At 43.4% G+C, this 21,881-nt stretch overlaps 1 protein-coding gene across 1 annotated transcript in view; it reads left to right on the top strand.

Moving 5' to 3' along the window:
- LOC128664933 (phosphatidylinositol 3-kinase C2 domain-containing subunit gamma) overlaps nt 1-21,881 on the top strand; it is a 491,959-nt gene that overhangs the window by 8,866 nt on the left and 461,212 nt on the right. The window contains exon 3 of the mRNA XM_053719726.1: nt 6,923-7,034. Coding sequence (XP_053575701.1) covers nt 6,923-7,034 — 112 coding nt within the window. The remainder of the gene's footprint in view (nt 1-6,922; nt 7,035-21,881) is intronic.

Below are 21,881 nucleotides of genomic sequence, written 5' to 3'. Positions count from 1 at the left end.
AAAGTACAAAAAATAAAAAAATAATTTACAAACATTATAAAAAGATTACAACAATTTTTAAACTAATTACACCTACTCTAATAAAATAAAATAACAAAGCCCCCCAAAATAAAAAAATGCCCTACCCTATTCTAAAATAAAAATTGAAAAGCTCTTTTACCTTACCAGCCCTGAACAGGGCCTTTTGCGGGGCATGCCCCAAAGAATTCTGCTATTTTGCCTGTAAAAAAAACATACAATACCCCCCCCAACATTACAACCCACCACCCACATACCCCTAATCTAACCCAAACCCCCCTTAAATAAACCTAACACTAAGCCCCTGAAGATCTTCCTACCTTGTCTTCACCACGCCGGGTATCACCGATCCGTCCAGAGGAGGCTCCGAAGTCTTCATCCAAGCCCAAGCGGGGGCTGAAGAGGTCCATCATCGGGCTGAAGAGGTCCATCATCCGGCTGAAGTCTTGATCCAAGCGGGGGCTGAAGAGATCCATCATCCGGCTGAAGTCTTTATCCAAGCGGGGGCTGAATTGATCCATCATCCGGCTGAAGTCTTGATCCAAGCGGGTGCTGAAGAGATCCATCATCCGGCTGAAGTCTTCTATCAAACGGCATCTTCAATCTTCTTTCTTCCGGATCCATCTTCATCCCGCCGACGCGGAACATCCATCCTGGCCGACAACTTCCCGACGATTGATGGTTCCCTTAAGGGACGTCATCCAAGATGGCGTCCCTCGAATTCCGATTGGCTGATAGGATTCTATCAGCCAATCGGAATTAAGGTAGGAAAATTCTGATTGGCTGATGGAATCAGCCAATCAGATTCAAGTTCAATCCGATTGGCTGATCCAATCAGCCAATCAGATTGAGCTTGCATTCTATTGGCTGATCGGAACAGCCAATAGAATGCAAGCTCAATCTGATTGGCTGATTGGATTAGCCAATCGGATTGAACTTGAATCTGATTGGCTGATTCCATCAGCCAATCAGAATTTTCCTACCTTAATTCCGATTGGCTGATAGAATCTTATCAGCCAATCAGAATTCGAGGGACGCCATCTTGGATGACGTCCCTTAAAAGAACCGTCATTCGTTGGGAAGTCGTCGGCCAGGATGGATGTTCCGCGTCGGCGGGATGAAGATGGATCCGGAAGAAAGAAGATTGAAGATGCCGCTTGATAGAAGACTTCAGCCGGATGATGGATCTCTTCAGCCCCTGCTTGGATCAAGACTTCAGCCGGATGATGGATCTCTTCAGCCCCCGCTTGGATCAAGACTTCAGCCGGATGATGGATCTCTTCAGCCCCCGCTTGGATCAAGACTTCAGCCGGAAGATGGACCTCTTCAGCCCGATGATGGACCTCTTCAGCCCCCGCTTGGGCTTGGATGAAGACTTCAGAGCCTCCTCTGGACGAATCGATGATACCCGGCGTGGTGAAGACAAGGTAGGAAGATCTTCAGGGTCTTAGTGTTAGGTTTATTTAAGGGGGGTTTGGGTTAGATTAGGGGTATGTGGGTGGTGGGATGTAACGTTGGGGGGGGGTATTGTATGTTTTTTTTAAAGGCAAAAGAGCAGAATTCTTTGGGGCATGCCCCGCAAAAGGCCCTTTTAAGGGCTGGTAAGGTAAAAGAGCTTTTCAATTTTTATTTTAGAATAGGGTAGGGCATTTTTTTATTTTGGGGGGCTTTGTTATTTTATTAGGAGGCTTAGAGTAGGTGTAATTAGCTTAAAATTGTTGTAATCTTTTTATAATGTTTGTAAATTATTTTTTTATTATTTGTAACTTAGTTCTTTTTTTATTTTTTGTACTTTAGTTAGTTTATTTAATTGTATTTATTTTAGGTATTTGTATGTAATTAATTTATTGATAGTGTAGTGTTAGGTTTAATTGTAGATAATTGTAGGTATTTTATTTAATTAATTTATTGATAGTGTAGTGTTAGGTTTAATTGTAACTTAGGTTAGGATTTATTTTACAGGTAATTTTGTCATTATTTTAACTTGGTAGCTATTAAATAGTTAACTATTTAATAGCTATTGTACCTGGTTAAAATAAATACAAAGTTGCCTGTAAAATAAATATTAATCCTAAAATAGCTACAATGTAATTATAATTTATATTGTAGCTATATAAGGGTTTATTTTACAGGTAAGTATTTAGCTTTAAATAGGAATAATTTATTTAATAAGAAATAATTTATTTCGTTAGATAAAAATTATATTTAACTTAGGGGGGTGTTAGTGTTAGGGTTAGACTTAGCTTTAGGGGTTAATCAATTTATTAGAGTAGCGGTGAGGTCCGGTCGGCAGATTAGGGGTTAATACTATTTATTATAGGGTAATTGAGGCGGGAGTGAGGCGAATTAGGGGTTAATAACTTTATTATAGTAGCGGTGAGGTCCGGTCGGCAGATTAGGGGTTAATAATTGTAGGTAGGTGGTGTTGACGTTGGGGGCGGCAGATTAGGGGTTAATAAATATAATATAGGGGTCGGCGGTGTTAGGGGCAGCAGATTAGGGGTACATAGGGATAATGTAGGTTGCGGCGGTGTGCGGTCGGCAGATTAGGGGTTAAAAAAAATTAATAAAGTGGCGGCGATGTGGGGGGACCTCGGTTTAGGGGTACATAGGTAGTTTATGGGTGTTAGTGTACTTTAGAGCACAGTAGTTAAGAGTTTTATGAACCGGCGTTAGCCCAGAAAGCTCTTAACTCCTGGCTTTTCTCTGCGGCTGGAGTCTTGTCGTTAGATTTCTAACGCTCACTTCAGCCAAGACTCTAAATACCGGCATTAGAAAGATCCCATTGAAAGATAGGATACGCAAATGGCGTAAGGGGATCTACGGTATGGAAAAGTCGCGGCTGGAAAGTGAGCGTTAGACCCTACACGACTCTAAATACCAGCGGTAGGACAAAACCAGCGTTAGGGCCCCCTAACGCTGGTTTTGACGGCTAACGCAGAACTCTAAATCTAGGCGAAAATTATTATATTATATATATTAACTATATTAACCCTATCTAACCCTAACACCCCTAACTTAATTATTATTGCAATAAATCTAAATAATATTAATCTTATTAACTAAAATATTCCTATTTAAAACTAAATACTTACCTATAAAATAAACCCTAAGATAGCTACAATATAATTAATAATTACATTGTAGCTATTTTAGGGTTTATATTTATTTTACAGGTAACTTGGTATTTATTTTAACTAGGTACAATAGCTATTAAATAGTTAATAACTATTTAATAGCTACCTAGTTAAAATAATTACAAAATTACCTGTAAAATAAATCCTAACCTAAGTTACAAACACACCTACACTATCAATAAATTAATTAAATAAACTACAATTATCTAAACTAAAATATAATTAAATACACTAAACTAAATTACAAAAAAAAACAAAGACTAAATTACAAAAAAATAAAAAAAGATTACAAGAATTTTAAGCTAATTACACCGAATCTAAGCCCCCTAATAAAATAACAAAGCCCCCCAAAATAAAAAAAATGTCCCTACCCTAAACTAAATTACAAAAAGTAATCAGCTCTATTACCTGCCCTTAAAAGGGCCTTTTGTGGGGCATTGCCCCAAAGTAATCAGCTCTTTTACCTGTGAAAAAAAAAAGATCAACCCCCCTCATTACAACCCACCACCCACACACCCCTACTCTAAAACCCACCCTATCCCCCCTTAAAAAAACCTAAGTCTAACCCCCAAGTGCTCCTTACCTGTTCTGAAGACCGGCGGAGAAGGTCTTGTTCCAGACGGAGAAGTCTTCTTCCAGGCGGCGACCTCTTCTTCTACCAGGAACCAGCCGGCGCGGAGCGGAGGAGTTGAAGACCGATGACCGCAGAGCTGAAGAACGTCCTCTCTGGAACTGAAGACCGGCAATGCAGGAACTGAAGATCGGCGACGCTGGAACTGAAGACTGGAGCCATGGAGCGTGGAGGATCCTCTTCATACGATCGCCGCTGTACACTGAATCGGAATTCAAGGTACGCAATTAAAAATGGCGTCTCTTGAATTCCTATTGGCTGATTTGAGCCTTCAAATTCAAATCAGCCAATCGGATGCGAGCTACTTTAATTCTATTGGCTGATTTGATTAGCCAATAGAATAAAAGCTACTGTAATTCTATTGGCTATTCTAATCAGCCAATAGAATTACAGTAGCTCTTATTCTATTGGCTATTACAATCAGCCAATAGAATTAAAGTAGCTTTCATCCGATTGGCTGATTTGAATTTGAAGGCTCAAATCAGCCAATAGGAATTCAAGGGATGCCATTTTTTATCGCGTACCTTGAATTCCGATTAAGTGTACGGCGGCGATCATATGAAGAGGATCCTCCACGCTTCATGGCTCCGGTCTTTAGTTCCAGCGTCGCCGATCTTCAGTTCCTGCATCGCCGCTCTTCAGTTCCAGAGAGGACGGTCTTCAGCTCCACGGTCATCGGTCTTCAACTCCTCCGCTCCGCACCGGCTGGTTCCTGGAAGAAGAAGAGGTCGCCGCCTGGAAGAAGACTTCTCCGCCTGGAACAGGACCTTCTCCGGCGGTCTTCAGGACAGGTAAGGAGCACTTGGGGGTTAGACTTAGGTTTTTTTAAGGGGGGATAGGGTGGGTTTTAGAGTAGGGGGTGTGTGGGTGGTGGGTTGTAATGGGGGGGTTGTTCTTTTTTTTCACAGGTAAAAGAGCTGATTACTTTGGGGCAATGCCCCACAAAAGCCCTTTTAAGGGCTGGTAATAGAGCTGATTGCTTTTTGTAATTTAGTTTAGGGTAGGGACATTTTTTTAGTTTGGGGGGCTTTATTATTTTATTAGGGGGCTTAGATTAGGTGTAATTAGCTTAAAATTCTTGTAATCTTTTTTGATTTTTTGTAATTTAGTGGGGTTTTTTGTAATTTAGTTTAGTGTATTTAATTATATTTTAGTTTAGATAATTGTAGTTTATTTAATTAATTTATTGATAGTGTAGGTCTATTTGTAACTTAGGTTAGGATTTATTTTACAGGTAAATTGGTAATTATTTTAACTAGGTAGCTATTAAATAGTTATTAACTATTTAATAGCTATTGTTCCTAGTTAAAATAAATACCAAGTTACCTGTAAAATAAATATAAACCCTAAAATAGCTACAATGTAATTATTAATTATATTGTAGCTATCTTAGGGTTTATTTTATAGGTAAGTATTTAGTTTTAAATAGGAATATTTTAGTTAATAAGATTAATATTATTTATATTTATTGCAATAATAATTCAGTTAGGGTTGTTAGGGTTAGATAGGGTTAATATAGTTAATATATATAATATAATAACTATATTAACTATATTACCCTAATATAATTAGGGTTAATATAGTTAATATAGGTAGCGGCGGTGTAGGGGGGGTCAAATTAGGGGTTAATATATATTAATATAGGTGGCGACGGTGTAGGGGGATTAGATTAGGGGTTAATATATTTAATATAGGTGGCAGCGGTGTAGGGGGTCAGATTACAGGTAAAAGAGCTGATTGCTTTGGGACAATGCCCCGCAAAAGGACCTTTTAAGGGCTGGTAATAGAGCTGGTTACTTTGGGGCAATGCCCCGCAAAAGGCCCTTTTAAGGGCTGGTAATGGAGCTGGTTACTTTGGGGCAATGCCCCGCAAAAGGCCCTTTTCAGGGCTATTTGTAATTTAGTTTAGGGTAGGGACATTTTAGTATTTTAGGGGGTAATACATTTATTATAGGTAGCGGCGGTGTAGGGGGATTAGATTAGGGGTTAATCATTTTAATATAGGTGGTGGTTGGGTAGGGGGATTAGATTAGGGGGTAATATAGTTAATATAGGTAGCGGCGGTGTAGGGGGATAAAATTAGGGGGTAATATAGTTAATGTAGGTGGCGGCGGGGTAGGGGGCTCACATTAGGGGGTAATATAGTTAAAATAGGTGGCGGCAGTGTAGGGGGATTAGATTAGGGGGTAATGTAGTTAAAATAGGTGGCAGTGGGATAGGGGGCTCACATTAGGGGGTAATAATTTTAATATATATGGCGGCGGTGTAGGGGGATTACATTAGGGGTTAATAATTTTAATGTAGGTGGCGGCGGTGTAGGGGGATCACATTAGGGTGTTAGACATTTAATGTAGGTGGTGGCGGGGTCCGGGAGTGGCGGTTTAGGGGTTAAACACTTTATTAGGGATTGCGGCGGGGGATTGCGGTTGACAGGTAGATAGACATTGCGCATGCGTTAGGTGTTAGGTTTTATTTTGCAGGCAGTTTAGGGAGCTACGGGACTCCAATACTCAGCGTAAGGCTTACTACGCCTGCATTTTGTGGCGAGGTGAAAATGGAGTAAGATTTCTCCATTTTCGCCACGTAAGTCCTTACGCTGTATATTGGATACCAAACTGCGCGGGTTTGGTATACCTGTCTATGGGCCAAGAAACTACGGACGAAGGCAGAAATATACAAGCGTAACTTCTATGTTACGCCGTATATGTGATACCAAACCAGCGCAAAATTTGGCGTTGCCGGCTTTTGCGGGCGACGCTGCATATCGGATCGGGCCCCGCATGTCTGTACTCACATTAACTGACTCATAAGCCCATTTATGTAAGAAATAACACAATTACTCCATTCTCCATACCGCTTCAGTTTGTTACTGACTATGTGGTGTGTATCTTGATGTGACGGTATACATATGCACAGCTACACTGACCGTTAGACTATACCTGACCTTTGTGTTTACGATCAGAAGGACACACACATCTGCGTGACAAGTTGCGATTCATTTTACCTCCCCACATGCACTAAGCCCACTTTAATAACACTACAGGGGACCCTTTACTGGGCTGGTGCAGATGTTTCACATGTTGTGTGACTGCCGGAGTGCTCTGGAGTCTCTGTACTGAGTGCTCTGTATTTGTAGGAGGTTTGTCCGTGGGTCTGTCCTGCTCAGCATGATGTGTAACCTTCAGCCTCCTCCGGTTGTAACTCCTGGAGCCTTTGATGTGACGCTGCCCACGTTGGTGACCGTGCAGGTGAGCGCAACTGGTAACATGGCGCAAATGAGTACGTTTTACTTAATGTATAGAGGGTGATTCCGAGAGCTTCTTCTGTAGCATATTGTAATACTATAGAACTTGTCAGCACTATACAAATAAATTATAATAATCTTAGGGCTAACGATGGCAAAACAAATGCTTTGATCCCATCTGAGGTGCATGTGAGATGATCAGTTAGTGAGTTGTAGCCTGAGGGGTTTAACATGCTCAGAAAACCAGATGTAATGGTCATTGCTGATTGTAATGATCCGGTCATTAATGCGTACACTACCAGATACACTCTGGTGTCAGTATGGGGGGTGAGGAGGTTAAATAGAACCATACTATCTCCATTTACTTTCAACTTGTAATACGCAAGCAAGTTAGCAATATTGTTTATTGCAACCCGAGCTAACTTTAGTGTGCAACTTGTAATCTAGCCCAATGTCTGATGGCTAAACAGGTGACAGACGGACAGTACCGTACAATGTCTGATATAGGTGACATTAGGACAGTACCGTACAATGTCTGATACAGGTGACAGAGGGACAGTACCGTACAATGTCTGATACAGGTGACAGAGGGACATTACCGTACAATGTCTGATACAGGTGACAGAGGGACAGTACCGTACAATGTCTGATACAGGTGACATAAGGACAGTACCGTACAATGTCTGATACAGGTGACATAAGGACAGTACCGTACAATGTCTGATACAGGTGACATAAGGACAGTACCGTACAATGTCTGATACAGGTGACATAAGGACAGTACTGTACAATGTCTGATACAGGTGACAGAGGGACAGTACCGTACAATGTCTGATACAGGTGACATAAGGACAGTACCGTACAATGTCTGATACAGGTGACATAAGGACAGTACCGTACAATGTCTGATACAGGTGACATAAGGACAGTACCGTACAATGTCTGATACAGGTGACATAAGGACAGTACCGTACAATATCTGATACAGGTGACATAAGGACAGTACCGTACAATGTCTGATACAGGTGACATAAGGACAGTACCGTACAATGTCTGATACAGGTGACATAAGGACAGTACCGTACAATGTCTGATACAGGTGACATAAGGACAGTACCGTACAATGTCTGATACAGGTGACAGAAGGACAGTACCGTACAATGTCTGATACAGATGACATAAGGACAGTACTGTACAATGTCTGATACAGGTGACATAAGGACAGTACTGTACAATGTCTGATACAGGTGACATAAGGACAGTACCGTACAATGTGTGATACAGGTGACATAAGGACAGTACCGTACAATGTCTGATACAGGTGACATAAGGACAGTACCGTACAATGTCTGATACAGGTGACATAAGGACAGTACCGTACAATGTGTGATACAGGTGACATAAGGACAGTACCGTACAATGTCTGATACAGGTGACATAAGGACAGTACCGTACAATGTCTGATACAGGTGACATAAGGACAGTACCGTACAATGTCTGATACAGGTGACATAAGGACAGTACTGTACAACGTCTGATACAGGTGACATAAGGACAGTACTGTACAACGTCTGATACAGGTGACATAAGGACAGTACCGTACAATGTCTGATACAGGTGACATAAGGACAGTACCGTACAATGTCTGATACAGGTGACAGAGGGACAGTACCGTACAATGTCTGATACAGGTGACATAAGGACAGTACCGTACAATGTCTGATACTGGTGACATAAGGACAGTACCGTACAATATCTGATACTGGTGACATAAGGACAGTACTGTACAATGTCTGATATAGGTGACATAAGGACAGTACTGTACAATGTCTGATACAGGTGACATAAGGACAGTACTGTACAATGTCTGATACAGGTGACATAAGGACAGTACCGTACAATGTCTGATACAGGTGACATAAGGACAGTACCGTACAATGTCTGATACAGGTGACATAAGGACAGTACCGTACAATGTCTGATACTGGTGACATAAGGACAGTACTGTACAATGTCTGATACAGGTGACATAAGGACAGTACCGTACAATGTCTGATACAGGTGACATAAGGACAGTACCGTACAATGTCTGATACAGGTGACATAAGGACAGTACCGTACAATGTCTGATACAGGTGACATAAGGACAGTACCGTACAATGTCTGATACAGGTGACATAAGGACAGTACTGTACAATGTCTGATACAGGTGACATAAGGACAGTACCGTACAATGTCTGATACAGGTGACATAAGGACAGTACCGTACAATGTCTGATACAGGTGACAGAAGGACAGTACCGTACAATGTCTGATAGAGGTGACATAAGGACAGCACCGTACAATGTCTGATACAGGTGACATAAGGACAGTACTGTACAATGTCTGATACAGGTGACATAAGGACAGTACCGTACAATGTCTGATACAGGTGACATAAGGACAGTACCGTACAATGTCTGATACAGGTGACATAAGGACAGTACCGTACAATGTGTGATACTGGTGACATAAGGACAGTACCGTACAATGTCTGATACTGGTGACATAAGTACAGTACCGTACAATGTCTGATACAGGTGACATAAGGACAGTACCGTACAATGTCTGATACAGATGACATAAGGACAGTACTGTACAATGTCTGATACAGGTGACATAAGGACAGTACCGTACAATGTCTGATACTGGTGACATCAGGACAGTACCGTACAATGTCTGATACAGGTGACATAAGGACAGTACCGTACAATGTCTGATACAGGTGACATAAGGACAGTACAGTACAGTGTCTGATGCAGGTGACATAAGGACAGTACCGTACAATGTCTGATACAGATGACATAAGGACAGTACCGTACAATGTCTGATACAGATGACATAAGGACAGTACCGTACAATGTCTGATACTGGTGACATCAGGACAGTACCGTACAATGTCTGATACAGGTGACATAAGGACAGTACCGTACAATGTCTGATACAAGTGACATAAGGACAGTACAGTACAGTGTCTGATGCAGGTGACATAAGGACAGTACCGTACAATGTCTGATACAGATGACATAAGGACAGTACCGTACAATGTCTGATACAGATGACATAAGGACAGTACTGTACAATGTCTGATACAGATGACATAAGGACAGTACCGTACAATGTCTGATACAGGTGACAGAGGGACAGTACTGTACAATGTCTGATACAGGTGACATAAGGACAGTACCGTACAATGTGTGATACAGGTGACATAAGGACAGTACCGTACAATGTCTGATACTGGTGACATAAGGACAGTACTGTACAATGTGTGATACAGGTGACATAAGGACAGTACCGTACAGTGTCTGATACAGGTGACATAAGGACAGTACTGTACAATGTGTGATACAGGTGACATAAGGACAGTACCGTACAGTGTCTGATACAGGTGACATAAGGACAGTACAGTACAATGTCTGATACAGATGACAAAAAAAGAGGCTGCTTCCGGGTGGTAAATCGCCATAGAACAAGCCACTGAGCTGTTGTTCGTTCCTGGTAGAGCGCTTCTCTCTTTGTATGCAAATTATTATGACCCTGGGGAAGTCTCCCTATGGGTGATGGGGGAAACCAGACGTGGACTCCTTGCCCAGTGTGCTTAGAGGAATGTGGCTGCACCTCACTGACGAGGCCCATAGAAGGCCGAAACGATCGTCTGGGGTTGTCATGTTCCTTGTTCAGAGGAGAATTGCCTGGTATTTCGGGGCTGGACTGACCTTACTTGGCGGGATCAGACTGATATACTTCAGGAAAGTTTTCTTCTGTGAAAAGCACACTGGTCTAAAAGAGGCTGCTTCCGGGTGGTAAATCGCCATAGAACAAGCCACTGAGCTGTTGTTCGTTCCTGGTAGAGCGCTTCTCTCTTTGTATGCAGTACCGTACAATGTCTGATACAGGTGACATAAGGACAGTACCGTACAATGTGTGATACAGGTGACATAAGGACAGTACCGTACAATGTCTGATACAGGTGACATAAGGACAGTACCGTACAATGTCTGATACAGGTGACAGAGGGTTAGTACCGTACAATGTCTGATACAGGTGACATAAGGACAGTACCGTACAATGTCTGATACAGGTGACATAAGGACAGTACCGTACAATGTCTGATACAGGTGACATAAGGACAGTACCGTACAATGTCTGATACAGGTGACATAAGGACAGTACCGTACAATGTCTGATACAGGTGACATAAGGACAGTACCGTACAATGTCTGATACAGGTGACATAAGGACAGTACTGTACAATGTCTGATACAGGTGACAGAGGGACAGTACCGTACAATGTCTGATACAGGTGACATAAGGACAGTACCGTACAATGTCTGATACAGGTGACATAAGGACAGTACCGTACAATGTCTGATACAGGTGACATAAGGACAGTACCGTACAATGTCTGATACAGGTGACATAAGGACAGTACCGTACAATATCTGATACAGGTGACATAAGGACAGTACCGTACAATGTCTGATACAGGTGACATAAGGACAGTACCGTACAATGTCTGATACAGGTGACATAAGGACAGTACCGTACAATGTCTGATACAGGTGACATAAGGACAGTACCGTACAATGTCTGATACAGGTGACAGAAGGACAGTACCGTACAATGTCTGATACAGATGACATAAGGACAGTACTGTACAATGTCTGATACAGGTGACATAAGGACAGTACTGTACAATGTCTGATACAGGTGACATAAGGACAGTACCGTACAATGTGTGATACAGGTGACATAAGGACAGTACCGTACAATGTCTGATACAGGTGACATAAGGACAGTACCGTACAATGTCTGATACAGGTGACATAAGGACAGTACCGTACAATGTGTGATACAGGTGACATAAGGACAGTACCGTACAATGTCTGATACAGGTGACATAAGGACAGTACCGTACAATGTCTGATACAGGTGACATAAGGACAATACCGTACAATGTCTGATACAGGTGACATAAGGACAGTACTGTACAACGTCTGATACAGGTGACATAAGGACAGTACTGTACAACGTCTGATACAGGTGACATAAGGACAGTACCGTACAATGTCTGATACAGGTGACATAAGGACAGTACCGTACAATGTCTGATACAGGTGACAGAGGGACAGTACCGTACAATGTCTGATACAGGTGACATAAGGACAGTACCGTACAATGTCTGATACTGGTGACATAAGGACAGTACCGTACAATGTCTGATACTGGTGACATAAGGACAGTACTGTACAATGTCTGATATAGGTGACATAAGGACAGTACTGTACAATGTCTGATACAGGTGACATAAGGACAGTACTGTACAATGTCTGATACAGGTGACATAAGGACAGTACCGTACAATGTCTGATACAGGTGACATAAGGACAGTACCGTACAATGTCTGATACAGGTGACATAAGGACAGTACCGTACAATGTCTGATACTGGTGACATAAGGACAGTACTGTACAATGTCTGATACAGGTGACATAAGGACAGTACCGTACAATGTCTGATACAGGTGACATAAGGACAGTACCGTACAATGTCTGATACAGGTGACATAAGGACAGTACCGTACAATGTCTGATACAGGTGACATAAGGACAGTACCGTACAATGTCTGATACAGGTGACATAAGGACAGTACTGTACAATGTCTGATACAGGTGACATAAGGACAGTACCGTACAATGTCTGATACAGGTGACATAAGGACAGTACCGTACAATGTCTGATACAGGTGACAGAAGGACAGTACCGTACAATGTCTGATAGAGGTGACATAAGGACAGTACCGTACAATGTCTGATACAGGTGACATAAGGACAGTACTGTACAATGTCTGATACAGGTGACATAAGGACAGTACCGTACAATGTCTGATACAGGTGACATAAGGACAGTACCGTACAATGTCTGATACAGGTGACATAAGGACAGTACCGTACAATGTGTGATACTGGTGACATAAGGACAGTACCGTACAATGTCTGATACTGGTGACATAAGTACAGTACCGTACAATGTCTGATACAGGTGACAGAAGGACAGTACCGTACAATGTCTGATATAGGTGACATTAGGACAGTACCGTACAATGTCTGATACAGGTGACATAAGGACAGTACCGTACAATGTCTGATACAGGTGACATAAGGACAGTACCGTACAATGTCTGATACAGGTGACAGAAGGACAGTACCGTACAATGTCTGATACAGGTGACATAAGGTCAGTACCGTACAATGTCTGATACAGGTGACATAAGGACAGTGCCGTACAAAGTCTGATACAGATGACATAAGGACAGTACTGTACAATGTCTGATATAGGTGACATAAGGACAGTACCGTACATTGTCTGATACAGGTGACATAATTACAGTACAGTACAATGTCTGATATAGGTGACATAAGGACAGTACCGTACATTGTCTGATACAGGTGACATAAGGACAGTACCGTACAATGTCTGATACAGGTGACATAAGGACAGTACCGTACAATGTCTGATACAGGTGACATAAGGACAGTACCATACAATGTCTGATACTGGTGACATAAGGACAGTACGTACAATGTCTGATACTGGTGACATAAGGACAGTACGTACAATGTCTGATACTGGTGACATAAGGACAGTACGTACAATGTCTGATACAGGTGACATAAGGACAGTACCGTACAATGTCTGATACAGGTGACAGAGGGACAGTACCGTACAATGTCTAATACAGGTGACATAAGGACAGTACCGTACAATGTCTGATACAGGTGACATAAGGACAGTACCGTACAATGTCTGATACAGGTGACAGAGGGACAGTACCGTACAATGTCTGATACAGGTGACATAAGGACAGTACCGTACAATGTCTGATACAGGTGACATAAGGACAGTACCGTACAATGTCTGATACAGGTGACAGAGGGACAGTACCGTACAATGTCTGATACAGGTGACATAAGGACAGTACCGTACAATGTCTGATACAGGTGACAGAGGGACTGTACCGTACAATGTCTGATACAGGTGACAGAAGGACAGTACCGTACAATGTCTGATACAGGTGACATAAGGACAGTACCGTACAATGTCTGATACAGGTGACATAAGGACAGTACCGTACAATGTCTGATACAGGTGACAGAAGGACAGTACTGTACAATGTCTGATACAGGTGACATAAGGACAGTACAGTACAATGTCTGATATAGGTGACATAAGGACAGTACCGTACAATGTCTGATACAGGTGACATAAGGACAGTACTGTACAGTGTCTGATACAGGTGACATAAGGACAGTACCGTGCAATGTCTGATACAGGTGACATAAGGACAGTACAGTACAGTGTCTGATGCAGGTGACATAAGGACAGTACCGTACAATGTCTGATACAGATGACATAAGGACAGTACCATACAATGTCTGATACAGATGACATAAGGACAGTACCGTACAATGTCTGATACTGGTGACATCAGGACAGTACCGTACAATGTCTGATACAGGTGACATAAGGACAGTACCGTACAATGTCTGATACAGGTGACATAAGGACAGTACAGTACAGTGTCTGATGCAGGTGACATAAGGACAGTACCGTACAATGTCTGATACAGATGACATAAGGACAGTACCGTACAATGTCTGATACAGATGACATAAGGACAGTACTGTACAATGTCTGATACAGATGACATAAGGACAGTACCGTACAATGTCTGATACAGGTGACAGAGGGACAGTACTGTACAATGTCTGATACAGGTGACATAAGGACAGTACTGTACAATGTGTGATACAGGTGACATAAGGACAGTACCGTACAGTGTCTGATACAGGTGACATAAGGACAGTACTGTACAATGTGTGATACAGGTGACATAAGGACAGTACCGTACAGTGTCTGATACAGGTGACATAAGGACAGTACAGTACAATGTCTGATACAGATGACAAAAGGACAGTACTGTACAATGTCTGATACAGGTGACATAAGGACAGTACCGTACAATGTGTGATACAGGTGACATAAGGACAGTACCGTACAATGTCTGATACAGGTGACATAAGGACAATACCGTACAATGTCTGATACAGGTGACATAAGGACAGTACTGTACAATGTCTGATACAGGTGACAGAGGGACAGTACCGTACAATATCTGATACAGGTGACATAAGGACAGTACTGTACAATGTCTGATACAGGTGACATAAGGACAGTACCGTACAATGTGTGATACAGGTGACATAAGGACAGTACCGTACAATGTCTGATACAGGTGACATAAGGACAGTACCGAACAATGTCTGATACAGGTGACATAAGGACAGTACCGTACAATGTCTGATACAGGTGACATAAGGACAGTACAGTACAGTGTCTGATGCAGGTGACATAAGGACAGTACCGTACAATGTCTGATACAGATGACATAAGGACAGTACTGTACAATGTCTGATACAGATGACATAAGGACAGTACCGTACAATGTCTGATACAGGTGACAGAGGGACAGTACCGTACAATGTCTGATACAGGTGACAGAGGGACAGTACCGTACAATGTCTGATACAGGTGACATAAGGACAGTACCGTACAATGTCTGATACAGGTGACATAAGGACAGTGCTGTACAATGTCTGATACAGGTGACATAAGGACAGTACCGTACAATGTCTGATACAGGTGACATAAGGACAGTACCGTACAATGTCTGATACAGGTGACATAAGGACAGTACCGTACAATGTCTGATACAGGTGACAGAGGGACAGTACCGTACAATGTCTGATACAGGTGACATAAGGACAGTACCGTACAATGTCTGATACAGATGACATAAGGACAGTACCGTACAATGTCTGATACAGGTGACATAAGGACAGTACCGTACAATGTCTGATACAGGTGACATAAGGACAGTACCGTACAATGTCTGATACAGGTGACATAAGGACAGTACCGTACAATGTCTGATACAGGTGACAGAAGGACAGTACCGTACAATGTCTGATACAGGTGACATAAGGTCAGTACCGTACAATGTCTGATACAGGTGACATAAGGACTGTACCGTACAATGTCTGATACAGGTGACATAAGGTCAGTACCGTACAATGTCTGATACAGGTGACATAAGGACAGTACCGTACAATGTCTGATACAGGTGACATAAGGACAGTACCGTACAATGTCTGATACAGGTGACATAAGGACAGTACTGTACAGTGTCTGATACAGGTGACATAAGGACAGTACTGTACAGTGTCTGATACAGGTGACATAAGGACAGTACCGTACAATGTCTGATACAGGTGACATAAGGACAGTACCGTACAATGTCTGATACAGGTGACAGAGGGACAGTACCGTACAATGTCTGATACAGGTGACATAAGGACAGTACTGTACAATGTGTGATACAGGTGACATAAGGACAGTACTGTACAATGTCTGATACAGGTGACATAAGGACAGTACCGTACAATGTCTGATACAGGTGACATAAGGACAGTACCGTACAATGTCTGATACAGGTGACATAAGGACAGTACCGTACAATTTCTGATACAGGTGACATAAGGACAGTACCGTACAATGTCTGATACAGGTGACATAAGGACTGTACCGTACAATGTCTGATACAGGTGACATAAGGTCAGTACCGTACAATGTCTGATACAGGTGACATAAGGACAGTACCGTACAATGTCTGATACAGGTGACATAAGGACAGTACCGTACAATGTCTGATACAGGTGACATAAGGACAGTACTGTACAGTGTCTGATACAGGTGACATAAGGACAGTACTGTACAGTGTCTGATACAGGTGACATAAGGACAGTACCGTACAATGTCTGATACAGGTGACATAAGGACAGTACCGTACAATGTCTGATACAGGTGACAGAGGGACAGTACCGTACAATGTCTGATACAGGTGACATAAGGACAGTACTGTACAATGTGTGATACAGGTGACATAAGGACAGTACTGTACAATGTCTGATACAGGTGACATAAGGACAGTACCGTGCAATGTCTGATACAGGTGACAAAAGGACAGTACTGTACAGTGTCTGATACAGGTGACATAAGGACAGTACCGTACAATGTCTGATACAGGTGACATAAGGACAGTACTGTACATTGTCTGATACAGGTGACATAAGGACAGTGCCGTACAATGTCTGATACAGGTGACAGATGGACAGTACCGTACAATGTCTGATACAGGTGACATAAGGACAGTACCGTACAATGTCTGATACAGGTGACATAAGGACAGTACTGTACAATGTCTGATACAGGTGACATAAGGACAGTACCGTACAATGTCTGATACTGGTGACATAAGGACAATACTGTACAATGTCTGATACAGGTGACATAAGGACAGTACTGTACAACGTCTGATACAGGTGACATAAGGACAGTACTGTACAATGTCTGATACAGGTGACATAAGGACAGTACCGTACAATGTCTGATACAGGTGACATAAGGACAGTACTGTACAATGTCTGATATAGGTGACATAAGGACAGTACTGTACAATATCTGATACAGGTGACAGAGGGTTAGTACCGTACAATGTCTGATACAGGTGACATAAGGACAGTACCGTACAATGTCTGATACAGGTGACATAAGGACAGTACCGTACAATGTCTGATACAGGTGACATAAGGACAGTACTGTACAATGTCTGATACAGGTGACATAAGGACAGTACCGTACAATGTCTGATACAGGTGACATAAGGACAGTACCGTACAATGTCTGATACAGGTGACATAAGGACAGTACCATACAATGTCTGATACAGGTGACATAAGGACAGTACCGTACAATGTCTGATACAGGTGACATAAGGACAGTACCGTACAATGTCTGATACAGGAGACATAAGGACAGTACCGTACAATGTCTGATACAGGTGACAGAGGGACATTACCGTACAATGTCTGATACAGGTGACATAAGGACAGTACCGTACAATGTCTGATACAGGTGACATAAGGACAGTACCGTACAATGTCTGATACAGGTGACATAAGGACAGTACCGTACAATGTCTGATACAGGTGACATAAGGACAGTACCATACAATGTCTGATACAGGTGACATAAGGACAGTACCGTACAATGTCTGATACAGGTGACATAAGGACAGTACTGTACAATGTCTGATACAGGTGACATAAGGACAGTACCGTACAATGTCTGATACAGGTGACATAAGGACAGTACCGTACAATGTCTGATACAGGTGACATAAGGACAGTACCGTACAATGTCGGATACAGATGACATAAGGACAGTACCGTACAATGTCTGATACAGGTGACATAAGGACAGTACCGTACAATGTCTGATACAGGTGACATAAGGACAGTACCGTACAATGTCTGATACAGGTGACATAAGGACAGTACTGTACAATGTCTGATACAGGTGACATAAGGACAGTACCGTACAATGTCTGATACAGGTGACATAAGGACAGTACTGTACAATGTCTGATACAGGTGACATAAGGACAGTACTGTACAATGTCTGATACAGGTGACATAAGGACAGTACCGTACAATGTCTGATACAGGTGACATAAGGACAGTACCGTACAATGTCTGATACAGGTGACAGATGGACAGTACTGTACAATGTCTGATACAGGTGACATAAGGACAGTACCGTACAATGTCTGATACAGGTGACAAAGGGACAGTACCGTACAATGTCTGATACAGGTGACATAAGGACAGTACCGTACAATGTCTGATACAGGTGACATAAGGACAGTACCGTACAATGTCTGATACAGGTGACAGAGGGACAGTACCGTACAATGTCTGATACAGGTGACAGAGGGACAGTACCGTATAATGTCTGATGCAGGTGACATAAGGACAGTGCCGTACAATATCTGATGCAGGTGACATAAGGACAGTACCGTACAATGTCTGATACAGGTGACATAAGGACAGTACCGTACAATGTCTGATGCAGGTGACATAAGGACAGTGCCGTACAATATCTGATGCAGGTGACATAAGGACAGTACTGTACAATGTCTGATACAGGTGACATAAGGACAGTACCGTACAATGTCTGATACAGGTGACATAAGGACAGTACCGTACAATGTCTGATACAGGTGACATAAGGACAGTACCGTACAATGTCTGATACAGGTGACATAAGGACAGTACCGTACAATGTCTGATACAGGTGACATAAGGACAGTACCATACTGTTACAGAAGCATTAGTTATTTTGTTGTGAAGAGCTTATTTCCCAGCAGCAATGCCTGAACCAGCAAGCCAGCGCCTAAGAAGGGCTCCAAGAAAACCGTAACAAGTATCATTTCATAAAGAGTTAACTCTTTTTTTTCAGCTTTTAGAAACTATTGTCTAATCACCTCTGGAGCCAGACTGGTAATTGATAAGATGAACTTGTAAACTTGTTATCTTAAGTACTGTAATCCTATTGTGGCCTGTCAAAGGACAGTGCTCTCTATCTAAATGTGTGATGGGGGATTTTGTGCTTCCCCCCCTCTCCCCCTGGGAGTGCCCTGTGTGCATGTAACCTTAATAAAAAGCAGGCTGGGCATCCCAGTCCTGAGTTCTTGTTTGACCCTCAATCGCAGCGTTGACTCGTTTTTGTGGGCAGAAGGGTATCCTAGCGGTACTGCAGCTAAGGGAGATTATTCTATATTTGCGAGACTCATATAGAATACTATGGAAAGCAGCTTCTCCCCTCTTTAGCAATAGGGATCCAGGCTACTAAGCGGTCCATCTCTCAGCGAGACTAAGGGTAACCGTAACATTTGGCGGCAGCGGCGGGATTTTCCTGGATTTCCTAGGAGAGGTACAGAACGGATGGAGAGCGCTTACGAAAAATTGAAGCGTACAACCCAAAAGGATTTACTTGAAAGCAGAGGGGGGTACGCCAGCAACCGGCCGAGGAGAGAGCTGATCGCAGAATTGACCGAACTGGATCAGAGCTTCACAATGGCGGAAACACCGACCACGATTAGTGACGAAAAAACCAGGATTGTTCGGGAAAGGCTCTCATTATACGGGCCGAACCCCTCCATGGAATTGGTACAGCAGTTGATGGCAGAGGCGGACGAGGATATACGAGAGACTCGAGCCCACGAACTCAACCTAGCGAATGCACACCGCAATGCTGAAGCCCCGCAGGTAATCATCCCTGTCGAAAATGCTGGGAGGCCCAAGATACCCTATGCGGCATTTCGACCCTTCCTAGAGAGCGAGACAGGGATTGATGAATATTTGGCGGACTTCGAAAGGCAATGTGCCCTGCACCAGATTCCCAACAGAGAGTGGCCCACGATATTGTCTGGGAAACTATCCGGGCGAGCCCTGGAAGCCTTTCGTACTCTGGGTGCTGAGGAAGTGACACAGTATGAGCTAGTTAAGGAGACACTGTTGCGACGGTACGCTGTAACTCCGGACACGTATCGCCGACAGTTTCGGGGCACGGAAAAGAAGCCTAACGATACCCATATGGAATGGGCGCACCGAATGCGGAGAGCGGCAAATCACTGGCTGAGCGGAAGTAAAGCGGTGACTGGGGAGGAAATTTTACAATTGTTTCTCTTAGAACATTTTTATAATGGCATGGAACAGCAAGGGAAGGAATGGCTGCGAGACAGGCGGCCTTCTACCTTAGAAGAAGCAGCCAAATTGGCCGATGAACATTATGACTCCCGTCTTCACGAACCCATGAACTACCGAGCTCCAGCACGGGTCGAACCCAGAGAGGTTTACCGTGCACCCCCTCGTACTGAATTCCGAGCCCCGGTGCCCACAAGGCCCGTCCGACACTCAGGACCACCCAATAACAGCTCTGAGCGTCCCAGACCGACTTGCCACCGATGCAAGCAACCAGGGCATTTCATGGCTAGCTGCCCCCTTAATACGCACCAGACACCCAGGAATTACAATTACCCCTCTGGGTCCTATCGTCCGGCCCGGGCCCTCTGTGTTAACCAAGAGGCCCCTATGGAGGGATATGTGGGGCCGCTTCACGAGGCAGACCCTGTATATGCTGCCTCAGATAACCGCCAGCACCATCGGCAGAGGGTATGGCTCGAGGGGCGATCTACCGAGGGATTGCGAGACACAGGGGCTACTATCACGCTGGTACAGAGTCATTTGGTGCCAGAGCACAAGCGATCCGGACAGACTGTGGCCGTTAGAGTGGCGGGGGGGGATGTGTACAAAATTCCAACAGCTAAAGTGCATCTTGATTGGGGAGCGGGAAAGGGGGCTGTGAACGTGGGCCTAATGGATAATTTACCTGCCGAAGTACTACTGGGCAACGATTTGGGCCCCATGACTTCTGCCTATGCTCCAGTATGCAACAACGAGGCGGACCCAGTGACTACACGGGCCCAAGCCCGGACGGAGCGAGAGCTCTCACCAGTGCGGGAGACACAGGTAAGACCTACCCCGACCTTGCCTGACAGGTTAGGCCCCATACCCTGGGACACCCCAGATGCTTTCGAGGCAGAGTCTAAGACTGACCCGACCTTACAAAAGTACCGGGAACGAGCAGAGACCGGAGGGGGCGGGGCAGATAACGAAACATTCTTATGGGGAAAAAGGGAAACTATACCGCTGGACAGAGAAAAGGGGACAGCGTAGGCGACAGCTGGTAGTGCCCCACAAATACCGTCAAGAAATCCTCAAAATAGGCCACGACATCCCCTTAGCAGGCCACCTAGCCGTTACCCGTACCCTACACCGCATTACTC

Source organism: Bombina bombina, chromosome 6 (assembly GCF_027579735.1).
Source record: "Bombina bombina isolate aBomBom1 chromosome 6, aBomBom1.pri, whole genome shotgun sequence".
NCBI lineage: Eukaryota > Metazoa > Chordata > Amphibia > Anura > Bombinatoridae > Bombina > Bombina bombina.
The sequence above is the reverse complement of the archived record's forward strand: the minus strand, read 5'-3'. Positions and strand labels throughout refer to the sequence as shown.